The sequence below is a fragment of the Caenorhabditis briggsae genome (assembly GCF_000004555.2).
Source record: "Caenorhabditis briggsae complete genome, chrIV, whole genome shotgun sequence".
In the NCBI taxonomy this organism is placed as follows: Eukaryota; Metazoa; Nematoda; class Chromadorea; order Rhabditida; family Rhabditidae; genus Caenorhabditis; species Caenorhabditis briggsae.
Window position 1 is genome coordinate 2,004,950 of NC_013487.2, and position 15,625 is coordinate 2,020,574.

A 15,625-nucleotide genomic window follows, 5' to 3' on the forward strand; every position below is an offset into this window, starting at 1 on the left:
GAAACTCAAAAAATCATATTATATCTCGTAGAAGATTAACATAAAATTAAAGCATGTTATGAGAAATCGCTGAAAAAAAATGTTTGAATTCAAAAAACAAATTCCCGGAACTTTTATTTTTATTTCTGGAATGCAATTTTTTATATTTTTTTCAAATAATACAACTTTGAGTCATCCATTTTCTTTAGAGTTTTCTCCACCAAAAAATCATTCCATTGTTCCATTTTTCTATAAAAACATATTCCTGAAACTAGCAAAGACAGCAATGATATCTTATATTTTACTTTTGTTTCTCCTTCCAATTTCTATCTACGGCCAAGAGGATCAAGAACAAATTTGTTTAACAAAATTCAAGAAATTTTTGTTTAACAAAAAATTTTGTTTAACAAAATTTAGCGACATGGAACACAAGATCAACTTGGTATCATTCTAACGTTGTCAATCTCAAAGCAGTTTATTTGAAATGTTTTCAGTTTCGAACAATTAGGAGTAATTGATCTTCTGCATGTGACACAAATATTATTGAGTAAAATTAAATATAAAATTTGGGTTAAATTTTATTGGGTCAATGAGAGGGGAATTGGGTCAATGAGAATGGGTCAACTGACAAAAAACTACTGATATTGTGATAAGTAATTCATCTGTACTCCACTTTTTGTTATCTTTGGCAGGCACCAAAAAAATTGGCTCACATATAATAATAAACTTGAAAAAAACTAGCTTTCTAATAATATTTTTAATGTCATGAATTTTATATTCACTCTGTTTTTTCTTCTGTTTCAGAATCTCCACATAACACTGTTTACAGTTTTCGCATTTTAATAATGTTTTTTCCGGAAACATTAAAAAAAACGAAAAAAAAAACAATATGTTCCAAACTTGAGTCTTAATTTTCTTCAAAAAATCCACAATCGAAAATTCATTCCATTGTTCCCTTTTTCTATAAAAAATTTCCTGAAACTATCAAAGGCAACAATAAAAAAAGGTTCCAGTTTAGAAACATAAATGTTTATTATTCACAAAACAGGAAAATCAATTTCCATCCCAATCATATCAAAATAATGACTCCATTGCTTTCTATTCTTTTCTATCAGTTTGCATTTCTCTTGAGTGATCGTTAGGACGATTGTTGCAAGGTGACTCAACATGATCTGATGGTGGTCTTGGTCTCCTATTACAGATTTTTACAATACCGGGAATAGTTTCCGGGGTTATACAAGTTGAATTGCTCAATGATGTCGCATAGTTTCTAGTTAAGCGGGCATAAACTTCGAACTGTTCCAAAACTGGGCAACCATCATGATCCAGGCACCTTGACAGTTGGAACATTTCCTCTTCAAATTGTTCATTCTTATCTTTATACGGAAATGGAGCCTTATCGATTTCTTTTCATAGTGGGAAATTCTGAAAACGTACCTATAGAACTACATAATAAAATTAAAAGCTACATCCATACATTTCTTAGCTTCCTTGAATTTTGTTAAACAAATTTGTTCTTGATCCTCTTGGCCGTAGATAGAAATTGGAAGGAGAAACAAAAGTAAAATATAAGATATCATTGCTGTCTTTGCTAGTTTCAGGAAAATGTTTTATAGAAAAATAGAACAATGGAAAGATTTTCTTAGTGGAGAAAATGCTAAAGAAAACAGATGACTCAGAATTGGAACAATATTTTATTTGTTAAAGGTGGGGGGACAGAGATTTTTCGGAGGTTTTTTGGAGTTAGGGTATGCATTCTACCGTGACGGTGTACAACGCTTAATGTCACTCTGCGTACAGCTCTCGTCCTCGCCTTTATGTATGCAATCGGGCGGCATCTTTTTGCCCGCGTGGCTCAGTCGGTAGCGGCGCCGCACCCTCAATCCTCGCCCCCACAAGTTCAACTCCTCGATGGGCATATTTAAACGGAATTTCGAGAACATTTTTTTTTTCATGTCCCCCCACCTTTAAATAAATTAAATTTCTCACTATCAATCGTTATAACTTTTAAACAAACGACTGGCAAATAAAACAATTATTCTTAAAATGTAACGCCACTCTGTCAAAGGGAATTTGTCAAAGGGAATTCAAAGGGAATTTTCTCATTAACCTCAATTATCTCATTTTCTGTAAGAGATATCAGAAATCTATCAACTACAAAATTTTTTGATATCTAAACAAACATTTTACCAGTTGTCAGATTTTTGATATCACTCACAAAAATTGGGTAGTTAGGCTCAAAGTAGAGTGGCGTGCTATTATAGAACTTACGGTATTCTGATAATTTCGAAAGGCGAAATATAAGAAAACTTTTGAAGTCCAGGCACAAAAGTTCATTTTTAGTTGATCTTCATGGTTCTGATGATTCAAGTTTTAACCCTGACTCACACTGAAAAATATCGAAAACTTAATCAAAATATTCTGAATCACACAACATTTTCTTGCTATAAAAGCTTCTCCATTTCTTTCGAATCTTCACACCTCCTGAAAAAGTGTCTGAGAATTGTCGGAAAATGTTCAAGTCTCTTCTTCTCATTTCGTTTATTGTAGCTTTGGCTTCTGCTTCATTGGATTCCATCAAATCCCTCAAAGACATCTTCGATTCTATGGATGATTCACCTGCCTGTCAAAGGGAATCCGCCAGATTCAAAGATTGTTTCAAAGATGTTGAGGAGGTAAATTTGCGGCACAGATCCTATAAATTTTTTCCGAAAATTCCAATTCCAAAATAGCTCCACGAAACGAAAAAATAAAACTTCCAGACCACCACTCCATACAAGGAATCTGGCGCGTTCCCAGCTCAAGAAGAGATCCGTGATGAGCTTCCAAAAGTGAAGAAAGCCATTCAATGCGTTGGAGAGGTCACATGTAACAAATTGATTTTGACCATGTACATTGTGGAATCCGCTACATATGCCATGGAGAAAATTGCTCTTGGAGGACATGATTGTTTTAATGAGGTGAGAAGTCGAAATGAAGCGTTTTTTTTCTATCTTTGATGAGATGAAGATGGAACTGTGGTACAGTAAAAAATTTTTGGGATTTTTAATAAATCTTGACCAGGTTTTGATCAGAAATTTCTCAATAACGGAAGTAGAGCGATCTATAACGCTTGTTTCAACTATTCACAAGAATATCGAGTAGTCGGCTCCATGGCGACTCCATTGTTATTTTTAACACTAAATTTAAAATTAACAATAACTTTAACACTAACTATAACATTTTTTCCAGAGAAACCTCCAATCCTCTACACTCATCTGTACTCTGAAAGAAATCCCTCTTGAACACATTCAATTCGGAGACACATCCCTCATCTCCCAATCCGCTCGACCAATTGCCAGATGTGTTGCTCTCGAGCAAAATTGCGATGACGTGGCCAAATTAGAATTCTTGAAGGGGGCAACTGCTTTTGCGGATTTGAGTCAAGTTGCCATGCCAACATCATTTGCTGTTCAAGGAGGAGACTTGACTTATATCGAAACGTTTGATAAGAAATTCAATCCAGCAGATTATGATAATTTGCAGTTGTAACAAGTTTCTTTTGAGTAAAATAAAGTTTATGAGCATTGTTCCATTTTTTGAATGTTCCGGAAAATATTTCCTGTTTCTCTTCTAACATAAATAATTATTTCAATACCCATAAGTCAAAAATTACTTAAACTTATCACAATAGTGCAAAAACCTGCAATTCTTTCCGAGAAAAGTAAGAATTACAGATTTTCAAAAATATGTATAGACGCAATCAAATTACTAAATTCATACTTGTAGAATTCCGGGCGGGCCCGCCAAAGCCCGGGTCGGGCCTGAGGAAATTTTCAAGGCCCGGGCCCGGCCCGGAAGGCCCGGTAGCAAAAATTTTGTCATTTTGAGCCAAATTTTGAGCTCTCAATACAATTTTCTCCATTATTTTTTGTGTTTTTGGATTGTTTGTCTGTTTGATCAAAAAATATCAAAAAAAAACTCGAAAAAAAATTTTGATCGAAAAAATCACATAAGGGTCCCCCCTTATGTGTTTTTTAAATTTTTCAAAACTTGTGGAATGACAGGCCCGCCGGGCCGGGCCTCCGAAATTCGGGAAAAAGCCCGGCCCGTTACAAGTATGACTAAATTAATTGTAACTCCAAATCTTTATACAAAAATTTTGGAACCGGAAAAAGAGTACAATAATGAAAAGGCCTTGTGTCTAAAAATCACTACCCAAGTTTGATACTGATAATTTCCTTCACATCTGAAATGAAAGTTCTATGTTAAAGGAGGCGAGACAGCAAAAATTTCGGGGGCAGTTCGGGGGACGAAATCGCGCCGCGCTTATGTAGACCATCGGCCGTCAGGCGCCTTCGCGTAGCTCAGCCGGTAGCGGCGCTGTACCCCTGAGCTGCCTGTCATGAGTTCAACCCCTCATGGGGGTTCTCTATGCAAAAAATCAGGAAAACTTTTTTTTTGGTGTCCGGCCTCTATTAAGATCAAACTGTTTCTCATATACCTTACAAGTCTATAAACATGCAATATATGAAAACTCAGCCAGAAAAAAATTGAATATTTTTTTCAGTAGATAATAGGCCTGAAGTTGAGTTCTACACAGAACATGTTTTAAACTTCCAACTGATGTAGTCCCAGGTAATGGTGTAGTTTTGAATTTTCCCGCCGTCTTTAGTCGTGGACGCATCTCCCTGAAAACGAATAAACTTAGACCCCGTGTGTCTCGTTCTCTGTGAGAGATATCAAACAATGGTAAACTGATAAATTGTGTATCAGAATGTCAGAAAGATTTTGTCAGTTGACCCCTTTCTGGTATCTTTCACAGGAACCGAGGTAAGTCGATTATTAGAAAAATTACCACAACTGGGCTAGATAAAAACGTTGGTGCGTATTTGATACCTAGTGGACATGTATCATTCCATTTTTTGTCTAGCTGAAACTCAAGTATTCAATTTGAAATACATTTTAAATTTTTCAAAAATTACCGTAATCTTGATTACAACTTTGTTTCCTTCCTCTCGACGATAAATTTGAGAAATGACATTCTCATATAAACAAGCAACGCATGTCATTGTATCAGTAAATAGAGTGACAAACTGAAAATTTTCGGATTTTTTATTTCCAGCTAGAAAAAGATGAAACCTTACCACACAAGTTTCGGTATGGAAACAATATTGAACGCATTCATCCCATGTACCATCGAAATCTTTACAGCCACTAGCCGACTGGGGGAATCCATAGACAACAATCATTTTTGTTTTTTGGGATTGGATTGAAATTGTTAACATTAGGAAAATCGACAACTTCAAAATGAACGGAATCATTTTTCAGTTTTTCAGAAACCAAAACTCAGAAGATTTGGATGTGAGACAAGTAAAAAGAAACGGCTTTTAAAGGAGTCAGTCTAGAAAATGAGTGACAGTTTCCAGGGAAGAGGAGAATGGCAGACAAGTTCAGGAAAAAGTTTTTGAAAGAATCAAAAACGCAATGAGCAAAACACAGAAAAAATTCAGGATAACAAAAGTGCAAGTTTTTAAAAAGTGAGTCAATTTTGGTTCCCGTCAAAGATATGAATCAGCTGTCAACTGATAAATTGTTCATCATAATATCACAAACTTTTATCAGTTGGCATATTTTCGAAATGTTGCATAGGAGCCAAGAAAAATGAGCTCAAGATTTCTCATTTAAAAAACATATTTCATAATCTTTAAAAAACTTACAAGAATCTGAAAAAATGTGTTTCAGAAAGCCCACTTAGCTTTCTGCTTAAATCATTCATACGATTTCTTGTTTATTGGTGTTCTACTTGTAAATATGAACATTGAAAATCGAAAATTATTCATTCTTCAATAAAACGTTGATGAATCAAAAACCACTGGATCAAAAGTTCGTTTCTCTTTGATGTGATAACGAGCCATTTCTAATATCGATCGAATGCCCAAAAAGCAACTAGAACGAGCCGCCGAATAGAATCGGACATATGGATCCAAATGTTCCCAAGTGCAATTTGGCTGTTTTTCAGTTCCGTGAGGTGGCACATCAAGTTGGATTCGTTGAATCGGTTGCATTGGTATTATTCAATACCACCGCATTGTTTACGGATTTCCCAGTCAGCTTCTCTTGTTAGGCAATCAGACAACGTGGCATGAAAATGGTTAGAAATCCAACGTTGATTGGAGATGTAGGATTAAAGGATAATGGAGCTGTTGCAGTTCATAATTCCAGAACAATTCAAGACATGTGTGATTTCGTTGACAAGTTCCTAATTTTTATTTGGATCCGGTACCGGCATATCGCCAATTTTACGGAAAAGAGTGGTCGGAAATAATAACTACTGATAATACGATACACCGTTATTGTCGAATTAAAAAAGTGATACCTGAGAATTTGAAAACTTTTGCTTTTTTTGATCTACGAAAAAGCGCGGCAAAAACGTAATATTTCAGACCTTCGGCTCGTTCGAGCTACTTTCGCGTTGAAGTTTAGTTTTTTGCTGAAAAATGGATTCTATAGATGCTAGCGTTCATTTTTGTACCAGGAAATCAAAATTTTGTTCAGAAAATCACACTAAATTCACATAAATAAATTTGTTATCTACAGTATCCGTTTTCGCTCCGCCCCCTTGTAAATCGATACGAGCGCAGTCTCCGAGATTTTCATGTGTCACTTTTTAATCCGACAATAGCCTCGTAGCTCAGTTAATAACTCAATGGACTATTAAAGGAGGCGAGACAAAAAGTTCGGGGGACAGTTCGGGGGACGAAATCGCGCCGCGCTTATGTAGATCATCGGTCGTCAGGCGCCTTCGCGCCCCCGTAGCTCAGCCGGTAGCAGCGCTGTACCCCTGAGCTGCCGGTCATGAGTTCAACCCCTTATGGGGGTTCTGTATGCAAAATATCAGGAAAACTTTTTTTTTTGGTGTCTGGCCTCCTTTAATAAAACTAATTTTATGGTTCCTTCCAGAGACATATATTGAGCTACGCGGTCAACAAACTCACCCTTACACATCCACGTATCTTGTCATACTCCTCTTGACACTGCTGATCGGTAACCACTGGTGATGCTGTCTCATATTGGCCAAAAACGACTAGTGGGAAGAGCAAGACAAGGAAATACTGCAACATTTCTTGGTTTTTCTTCGTCTGTTTCAGATTATTTATATAAGTTTGATAGAACAATTGTTTTTTGTTTCTGTGTCCGATTGGTTAAAAAAAATCAAAAGACAATTGTTCATTATATATTTTTTCAATGGTTTCTTCCCGGAAACTTTCAGATTCAATTGTTTTTGATACTTTTTCATTGATAACAAAAACGATTGTTCTATCCAATTCATATAAATGCCATGAAACAGAGGAAGAAATATCGGAAAATGTTCCATTATTTCCTGATATTGCTTTTTCCATTGGTCGTTGTTGGCCAATGGGGAACACCACCACCAGTCGTTACCGATCAGCAGTGTCAAGAGGAATATGACAAGATATTGGGATGTATAAGGGTGAGTCAGTTGACCGCGTAGCTCAATCAGTACCTCAAAAGGTTATTGATAACTGATAATTTGGCTCAAAGTTTGAAGGATTTTCATCAATAGTCTATTAAAGTACCAACTGAGCTAAACGGTGAACATACACTACAGTAAATCCATTATCAGTAATCAATGTTTCAGACACCTCTTTTCACTAAATTCGACGATATTCCCTTACGGGACCTGAATAAAACTCAGGAACTTGTCAACGAAATTACACATGTCTTGGACTGCTCCGGATTTTTAAATTGTAACAGCTCCAGAATTCTTCAATCCGTCTTTTTCAATCAACGCTGGATTTCTGATCATTTTCATGCCACGTTGCCTGAATGCCTAACAAGAGAAGCTGAATGGAGCCTATTTAACCAATGCGGTGCTTTGGAAGATGATTTTAACTGCAATCGATTCAACAAATCCAACTTGAAATGCCACACCACTGAACTGAAAAAACAACCGAATTGCACTTGGGAACATGTGAAACCATATGTCAGATACTACTGGGCGGCTCGTTCTACTTGTGTGATGGCTCATCAATGGGAATTAGAGATGGATCGTCATCATATCAAAGTGAAACGGATTGGCGACCTTTTCAATCCATTGGCGTTCGATTAATGATTTTTTTCATAGAATGAATAAATTTTGATTTGCGGTTTTAAATTTCTTTTTTGAAAATAATTCAATTACAAACGATCGGTTTTAGCAGAAAGATAAGTAAAATTACTGAAACACACTTTTTCAGATTATTGTAAAAACTAACCTGATACATAAAATGAGTTCTAAAGTCGTTAGAAATCGGATAATGGAAGTCAAAATCCCAAATTCAAAATTCGTGATTCAAATTCACAATACAAAAATTACAGTTCAGGAGTTCGGAAAGCGGAAGTCAGAATTCGAAAGTCGAACATAGAAATAGGAACTCTCCTATAAGGTCCTTCTCCCGAGATTCAAATATCTGTAACGAATTGTTGAGAATCAAATAGCCCTAAACTTGACAACAATATGAAACTGTAATTTCATGAAAATAAGATTAAATCGCATTGAAAATCGAACGTCTTCAAGATATATGTACAGACATATAGTGGCGAGAAGTGGTGAGGAGAATTTTTTCGAACATTCATAACTTAGTTCAAAATTGCTCAATTGATTTGAAATTTTGTATGAGATTAGCTGTAAAATCCAAAAACATAAAAATCGGTTTTTTGAAAATGTCTCATTTTCAGAATTTTCAGAGCAGTTTCAGATGTTACAGTGGTTCGTGAATCCAAAAAAAACTTTTTTCCAGAATTTTTTCTGGTTTTGATTTTAAATGTCAAATGATTCTCAGTGTCCAAATATGCGTCTATATATACCAAAAAAAGTGTCCGTATATACCAAAAAAATTTTGAAGAATTTTGGAAGTCGGGCTCGTCATGATGCCCAGAGCACAAAAGATATGTGTTGGCATTTTTGCCATAACTCAGCTGAAAATGTATTTTTTGATGCTCGAAATTTCACAAATGATATGTTTTGAGTTGCTTATCAGTTTTATAACAAAAGTTTTTCAATTGTAGAAAACAATTTTTCATTTTTTCACATCTAGGGAAAATCTCTAAAATCTAAAAATAAGAAAAAAAAATTTCTACAATTGAGAAACTTTTGTTATGAAACTAATAAGCAATTCAAAACACATTATTTGTAAAAATTTGGAGCATAAAAATATATATATATATATATATTTACGTGACCCTTTTATTTAGAAAAAGTGAGAAACGAAGTTTTGAAAAAAATAGATGGAATCGCGCCGAAGGCTCACCAGCTTGCTGGTCAATCAATAAAACTATGAAAAACTGTACTTTTTCAAACAAATCGAAAAAAAACAAGCAAAATAGTGCAGTTTATACCAAAATATCTTCCAGTTGAAAACTACAAAATTTTTAATTGATGTACCCTAAGAACTTGTCGATGTACCCTGGGATCCTTTCTCCGATGTACCCTCAGAACCAACGCCAGATGTACCCCTTGAACCTACCTCCCAGATGTACCCTAAGAACTGATGTACCCTCTGATCCAATGTACCCTAAGAACTCGATGTACCCTCGATGTACCCTTTTCTGATGTACCCTTGGATACTGGGCCCGGATTCCGTCACTCAAAAAGTCATTTCGGACATCTATGATTTATAGGCATAAAAAGTTCACCATATAGTTATGCCGGTGTCGTGTCGCCTTTGTCGACATTTGTCGACTTTTGTCGACACGATATCGCTCTTGGTGAAGGTCGACACGATTTTTGTCGACTCCTTCAAAACGACATTTTGACTCCAAATCGATCGACAATCGTGTCGACACGTTACTCTACCAAGAATACATTAATTGGAAATCAATCACAAAAATTGGCGTGACGAAACTGAAAAATTCTTGCCCACTTTTTTGGCTCCTTTTTTGGTTACCACTCAAATCCACATAGATTTTCAAACCTAAACCTATTATTTTTCCTACTCAACTTCTATGAACTTATGAAGCTCCTATCATTGATTTTCATTCAAATTCTTATCAATTTTGGAGAATCCAATGGAAAATTATCGTGGAAAGAGAACCAGCATCGATTAGATACTTGTGGTGGAGCAGATTTAAGTGAGCTATAGAGTTCTTGAATAAGAAATTCCTTTTTTCTATTCAGAACAAAACCTCGAATGGTATTGGAAGTTTTTCGTTCGTGAAGGATCTACTTGTTTTTCCTCGGAAGCTATCGTTATATCTGTTTTTTTTTTCATTTTTTATGGTTCTTAACAAATTCTTATATCTGCATTCATTTATTCAACAAGAAAACCAAAAATAAATCATTAACAGAATCCAGAATTTCTGATTTTCAGAACTATTCCTATAATGAGATTCCTTCCTGGACTCCACTTGTCGATACAAGTAGAAAAATATATCTTCGGTTTTCTGTGCGTTGGATTCTTCTGGAGGATCTTCTGGAGGATCTTCTGGAGGAGGCGTCGAATGCTCAGATGACGTGAAAGGTAAGGTTGAACTGGAAGTTGAAGATTCGGAAGTCCAGAAACTAGTTGGAGTGGATTCAGAAGGCGTTAATGATGTCTGAGATTCAGAATTTGTGGATTCTGAAGTCGTGGTTGTTTCCGGAATACTCGGTGTATCCTCAAATGAGCAGACTCCAGCAGCCGAGCAAATATCCCTATAAAAGTATTCCATGCTTAGTAGAATGCTTTGTTTGGTGTCCGGACGGTAGTAACCTGAATAATTCAAGATTTAGAGTCGATAATAAATTCGTAAGCGTTCACCTGTCGATCCCATGCCCACTATGGTCCATTTTGTTACATTTAATTGCTTTATCAACACACTTCCCTGCACATCCTTATCATAATGAGGTCCACAAGGAAAAAAACTTCCAAACCCTTGAATCTTAATTTCTCACTATTTCTAGCTTCCACAGCAAACTCTCTTACCACACATGGCTCTTCTCTAAAAATCATTGGTTCATTTTCAGAATTGAACGCGTATTTTGTCGCCCAACCGTCCACAGCATTATGGTCTCTCGGATTTACTAAACATGGATAATTGTAAGTGTGATTAATTTTATCAAGGATTTCGAATTCCACTATCATTTGAGTGTATCGTTGTTCGAAGTAGAGTGGGGATCTAATTGAAGTACTGCAAGCTTTTAGAACGTATCCTTTTGTTGGTGAGACTTTTATAGAATCACATTTCGTGTTGGAGATCTTATAGCACTCTGGAGGTCGGAATACTATATGTTTGACGAAGTCGTCTGGGATCCTGGAGTTTCTGAAAATTCAATTTCAGTTTGTAGGTGAATTCAAGACCAATATAATGAATACTTACTCGGTTCCATCAATACAATGTTCCGTTAAAGAATCTCCGTTTATTCTCCAATTCATTTTTTCATCTATCAAAACGTATGCGGAAAGTAAAAAGTGACGGTTGGAAATCATACTGGCTGTTGATAAGAATTGTTTAGAGGTGTCAGTTGAAGCAGCCAACCATAACCATGTTGTATCCGTTGGTTGGACTGGAAAATGGATTACGGTAGTAACTTGAACTACGATGTAGGACTTTTTACTTCTCACTCACATGGATTCTCCTTTCCACAATTCTCCAAACGTTCCAAATTTTCTTTTATAGACAATTTACTTTGAGCGAGAGAGCTAACGATTTGTGTCAAGACAAATAAAGATAGGAATTTCATAATTGATACTTTGAAAAAAAAGAATATTTGGAGTGAAACAGGAGTGATGAGTAGATGTGGATGCTTAATTTTCAAGAAAAAGAAGTTGTGTCACAAGTGGATTTTTCGGAAATAGGGGGTTTTCACGCTTCTATCGGATTTTTAGTTTTTTTTCGAATTAACCTATATCAAAATCAGTGATATTAGGAATCTTTGTCAAAATTGAAGCTTCTGGAAATGTTGAAACAGAAACATTTTTCAAGCTTGAAAAAATCAACATTTATTAATCACAACCCAAATCAAGAGCACCAAAATCATCTGAATTTGTTCTAGACAAAAACTTGAGTTCATAGAAACTTCCAGGTTCAAATCTTCCCTTGCTTTTACTTCTCGAAACATGTAGAATGCAATTAGATCGTAATTACTGGACTCGTCGCTTTTAGAAGATTCAGAAATCTTTGGAAATGTAGTGGAAGACACTGAAGTAGTTCCAGAAGGTGATTCAGTTGACGTCAAAGGCATCGTTTTAGTTGTCGACGTCTCCGGCGCTTTTGTAGTCGTCAGAAGACTGTCCGCATCTTTCAATGAGCACACACCAGCCAATGAGCAAATATCCGGGTAGAACCATCCCATGTTGTACGATGTATATAATTTTTTTCATCTACAGGATCTGAAAATTAAAAATTGAAATTAGAAGCTTTTTTTTCTAATTTTACCTGAAGTGAAAATCGCTACAATTGTGATTCTATCGTTCATTTTTTTCATCATGGGACTACCAATCCATCTTGGAGAGTCAGAGAAGCAGTCGATTTGGGAATTCGTGTTTTTGGTCACCTTAATTGGTCAGTTAAGGTTCTAAACTAGAATAAAGAGTGTGTTCATCTAAGTCTCTCGAAGATCTTGCAGATGTATATAATTAGCTATGCGGTAAAAAGAGCACAAACCTCGCAAAATTCGACTTTGATAGTTTTATCCTTGTCCGTGTACGAATCAAGTTTTTCTTTCTCATGAACTGTTTTTTGTTGATCAGCAATACATGGATACACATGAGTATTTCTAATTAGGTCCACCCATTTAAATCCCACCAGCATCAACGAATATCGAAATTTAAATCCGCTTTGTATGGTTCGATTGCATCCTTTCAAAATGTGCGCTTCGATGAGACGAATGCTTTTGGTGATATTCTGAGTATTCCTATCCAGAGCTGAACGAGGGGAGTAGTAATCCAAAACGTGATTCGGAACTTTTAGATGCCTAGAAAACGATTTACATTCCTTCAGTTGACACATAATACTCACTCCGACCCAGACGAACATTCCCAATCAGAAACATTTTTTACTCTCCATTTCATTTTTTCATCCAACACCAAGTACGCGGACGCTAGAAAATGTCTGTCGGATATCATAATAGCATCCGAGAACAAAAAATCAGATCCATCAGATCCTCCGGGACCACGAATACTCCAATACCATTCCGAGTTTTGTTCTGAATAGAAAAAAGGAATTCCTTATTCAAGAACTCTATAGCTCACTTAAATCTGCTCCTCCACAAATCTCCAACCGATGCTGGTTCTCTTCCCATGATAATTTTCCTCCTTTGGTTTCTCCAAAATTGATAAAAATTTGAATGAAAATCAATGATAGGAACTTCATAAGTTTATATGAATTAGAGAGAGACAATTGGGTGAATAATAGGATAAAATTTGAAAATCTATGTGGATTTGAGTGATAACCGAAAAAAATCAGAAGAAAAGTAAAAAAAAATTAAAGTTTCATCACGTCATTTTCTATTTGCTTCCCATTTTATTTAGTTTTTTTTGTTGTCATTTTCACTCTAGGCCTAACATTTTACTTGGTTAATCGAAATTCAACACAAAAATTATTTTAAAAACAGGACAAATAAGAAATAGAAAATTCTACAAAAATAACTTCATTTATTTTGAACATTCAAATAAGATATTCATGGTTTTCATTTAAAATTTTCTTCCAAATCGAAAATTCAAATTGATTTGTGATATCCAGGAACGAAATAGACATTCGAATCACCCATACTCAGTGGATACAAAATAATCGTTGATTGGAGAATGATAATGATAAGGACCAATGAGAGCGAGAGTCCTGAAAAAATTACTGAATGATTCTCGTATCATTCAAACACATTCAAAATTCTAATATTTGGAAAATGCGGAACATTAATTTTTTATAAACTCACAGAAAATTCCAAAACTAATATTTCACAAGTCTCAAATTTTTGTTTCAAATTTCTGACAGTTTTGAAACATTAAAAAAACTACAAACCCTCTGCAAAATGACTATCATAATTCGGTTTCAATCGTTTTTCACAAGCAATTGGAGACGATGGTTTATGGAATAATTTTGGCAAATTCACAGTATCCAATTCCCGATTTCCAGATATAAAAACTGGAAATTCATCACTTTCGGAGCCTTGAATTTTGATTTCCTGATCCCAATTGACAAATCCACGCATATCACGAAGATTTCTGTTATTCAGAATAACGACTCCTGGACCATTTGAAATTTCAATGATTTTTAGATTTGGCATTTGGGGCATTCGATGGTAGGGAGTCGAGATTAGAGACAAGCGACCAGAGATTTTTTGCTGAAATTTTGAAAAAAAATTGTTGTTCAAATTGGCAAAATGTAACTTTTGATTTAGAGGGACTGTTATCCAAATCTTGGTTGTAACTACATTCAATTTGAAAACAATATTAAAAATTTGAATAACTAAATTTGATTTTAATTCTGATTTTCCAGTTTCAAACGGTCCATTTAAAAAACAATTTCATGCAAACCGATATTATCAAAGCGTTCATCAAAATACCCACCAGATTCTGGAAGTTTGCATTTTTCAAATCGATAAATCCCAAATTCAAATCTCCATTAAATTCTTCACACCATTCCGGCCATTCGTACAGTTTTCCTGGTTCACGAGTCAGATTTTTTGGAGAACATTGGTGCAGAGAACCGTCTGAAAATTTTTTCTGTTTGTTGAATTCTATAAACAATGCAGAAAAATTTTTTATCTGATTGTAGCCTTCTCTTTACATTATTTCAGACAAATTTCAGAAATATTTCAAACCCTTTATTAGAGTGTTTATCGCTGAAAAAACGCGATAATGCAGAAGATATGATTTTCATTATATAGTTTTCTTTGACATGAAAAATCTTTTGACAGAAAGAATTCAAAAAAAAAACTACCGTACCTATCTGACAAGAGCTCGCCAAATGGATCACAAATGCTAGAGGAAACAGCAGAACTAGTTGACTGCAAAACTGAAAAAAAGGAAAAATCTGGAATTTTCTGGAATTTTCCAAAAGCTCTCACCATTCCAATAGTCAATTCAATGTGGAATTAAATTACAGAATTTGTGTTGGAAAAAATTCAAGAAAAAAAATCCAAATTTCGTATTGCTGGAATTTTTAGGTTGGAAAAATGACGTGAACTTTGAATCAAATGAAACGGAGACTAATGAGAAAAAGAAGTTTCTAAAAATGAATAAGATAAGACTAAATACCTGAAAAGAGAGAAAGACGATAGAAACACAGTTTTTAAGAATCACCGCATGTTTCTTTGTTGCCCCCGAGGGCTTTATCAGTCACTTTCTCAGAAATATTATCATTTCTGTGGCTCCTCTGGCCGTTATTAGTCTCTCGTCCCAATTTTCAGGTGTTTTTTTCGTTTCTCATAATTTTCTGAGCAAAACTTCAGAAAATTTAGACTTTTTTTTGCCTAAACTAGCGCATCATTGCGCTGAGAAGGTCTTTTTTTCTTGTGCCTGCTCTACTCGCCGTGCGGCGCCGATCAGGTCTTTCAATCAATAAAAACGGTTTTCTCTGTGCTCTGCCGCTTAAAATTACTCTCTCTAGCAAGTATTGCCGGAATAAAAAAAGTGAGACTCGGTGTTTGCGTACTTTGATCCTCGCCTCCCCCCACCGACGCTCC

General features: G+C 35.4%; 7 protein-coding genes across 7 annotated transcripts; 2 read left to right on the plus strand and 5 right to left on the minus strand.

Annotated features, from left to right (window-relative positions):
- Window positions 1-1,077: 1,077 nt before the first annotated feature.
- On the minus strand, window positions 1,078-1,329 carry CBG21558 (the record flags this gene model as incomplete). The annotated part of the gene is made up of 1 exon (XM_002632593.1): window positions 1,078-1,329. One exon carries the CDS (start codon window positions 1,327-1,329, stop codon window positions 1,078-1,080), a length of 252 nt encoding a protein of 83 aa, XP_002632639.1.
- A 1,163-nt stretch (window positions 1,330-2,492) lies between these two features.
- On the plus strand, window positions 2,493-3,510 carry CBG21559 (the record flags this gene model as incomplete). Its single annotated transcript, XM_002632594.1, has 3 exons — window positions 2,493-2,654; window positions 2,742-2,939; window positions 3,211-3,510. The coding sequence occupies 3 exons, from the start codon at window positions 2,493-2,495 to the stop codon at window positions 3,508-3,510; spliced, it is 660 nt and encodes a 219-aa protein (XP_002632640.1).
- Window positions 3,511-4,201: 691 nt separating this feature from the next.
- On the minus strand, window positions 4,202-5,210 carry CBG21560 (the record flags this gene model as incomplete). Its single annotated transcript, XM_002632595.2, has 4 exons — window positions 4,202-4,207; window positions 4,817-4,891; window positions 4,944-5,054; window positions 5,106-5,210. The coding sequence occupies 4 exons, from the start codon at window positions 5,208-5,210 to the stop codon at window positions 4,202-4,204; spliced, it is 297 nt and encodes a 98-aa protein (XP_002632641.2).
- A 2,117-nt stretch (window positions 5,211-7,327) lies between these two features.
- CBG21562 lies at window positions 7,328-8,092 on the plus strand (the record flags this gene model as incomplete). Its single annotated transcript, XM_002632596.1, has 2 exons — window positions 7,328-7,453; window positions 7,622-8,092. The coding sequence occupies 2 exons, from the start codon at window positions 7,328-7,330 to the stop codon at window positions 8,090-8,092; spliced, it is 597 nt and encodes a 198-aa protein (XP_002632642.1).
- Window positions 8,093-10,275: 2,183 nt separating this feature from the next.
- On the minus strand, window positions 10,276-11,683 carry CBG26244 (the record flags this gene model as incomplete). Its single annotated transcript, XM_045244871.1, has 5 exons — window positions 10,276-10,712; window positions 10,761-10,881; window positions 10,926-11,262; window positions 11,320-11,506; window positions 11,569-11,683. The coding sequence occupies 5 exons, from the start codon at window positions 11,681-11,683 to the stop codon at window positions 10,276-10,278; spliced, it is 1,197 nt and encodes a 398-aa protein (XP_045100453.1).
- Window positions 11,684-12,243: 560 nt separating this feature from the next.
- CBG26245 lies at window positions 12,244-13,314 on the minus strand (the record flags this gene model as incomplete). Its single annotated transcript, XM_045244872.1, has 5 exons — window positions 12,244-12,332; window positions 12,379-12,496; window positions 12,607-12,916; window positions 12,961-13,147; window positions 13,194-13,314. 5 exons carry the CDS (start codon window positions 13,312-13,314, stop codon window positions 12,244-12,246), a joined length of 825 nt encoding a protein of 274 aa, XP_045100454.1.
- Window positions 13,315-13,660: 346 nt separating this feature from the next.
- Window positions 13,661-15,010, minus strand: CBG21564 (the record flags this gene model as incomplete). The annotated part of the gene is made up of 5 exons (XM_002632597.2): window positions 13,661-13,779; window positions 13,960-14,281; window positions 14,508-14,650; window positions 14,886-14,955; window positions 15,008-15,010. The coding sequence occupies 5 exons, from the start codon at window positions 15,008-15,010 to the stop codon at window positions 13,661-13,663; spliced, it is 657 nt and encodes a 218-aa protein (XP_002632643.2).
- Window positions 15,011-15,625: the final 615 nt, after the last annotated feature.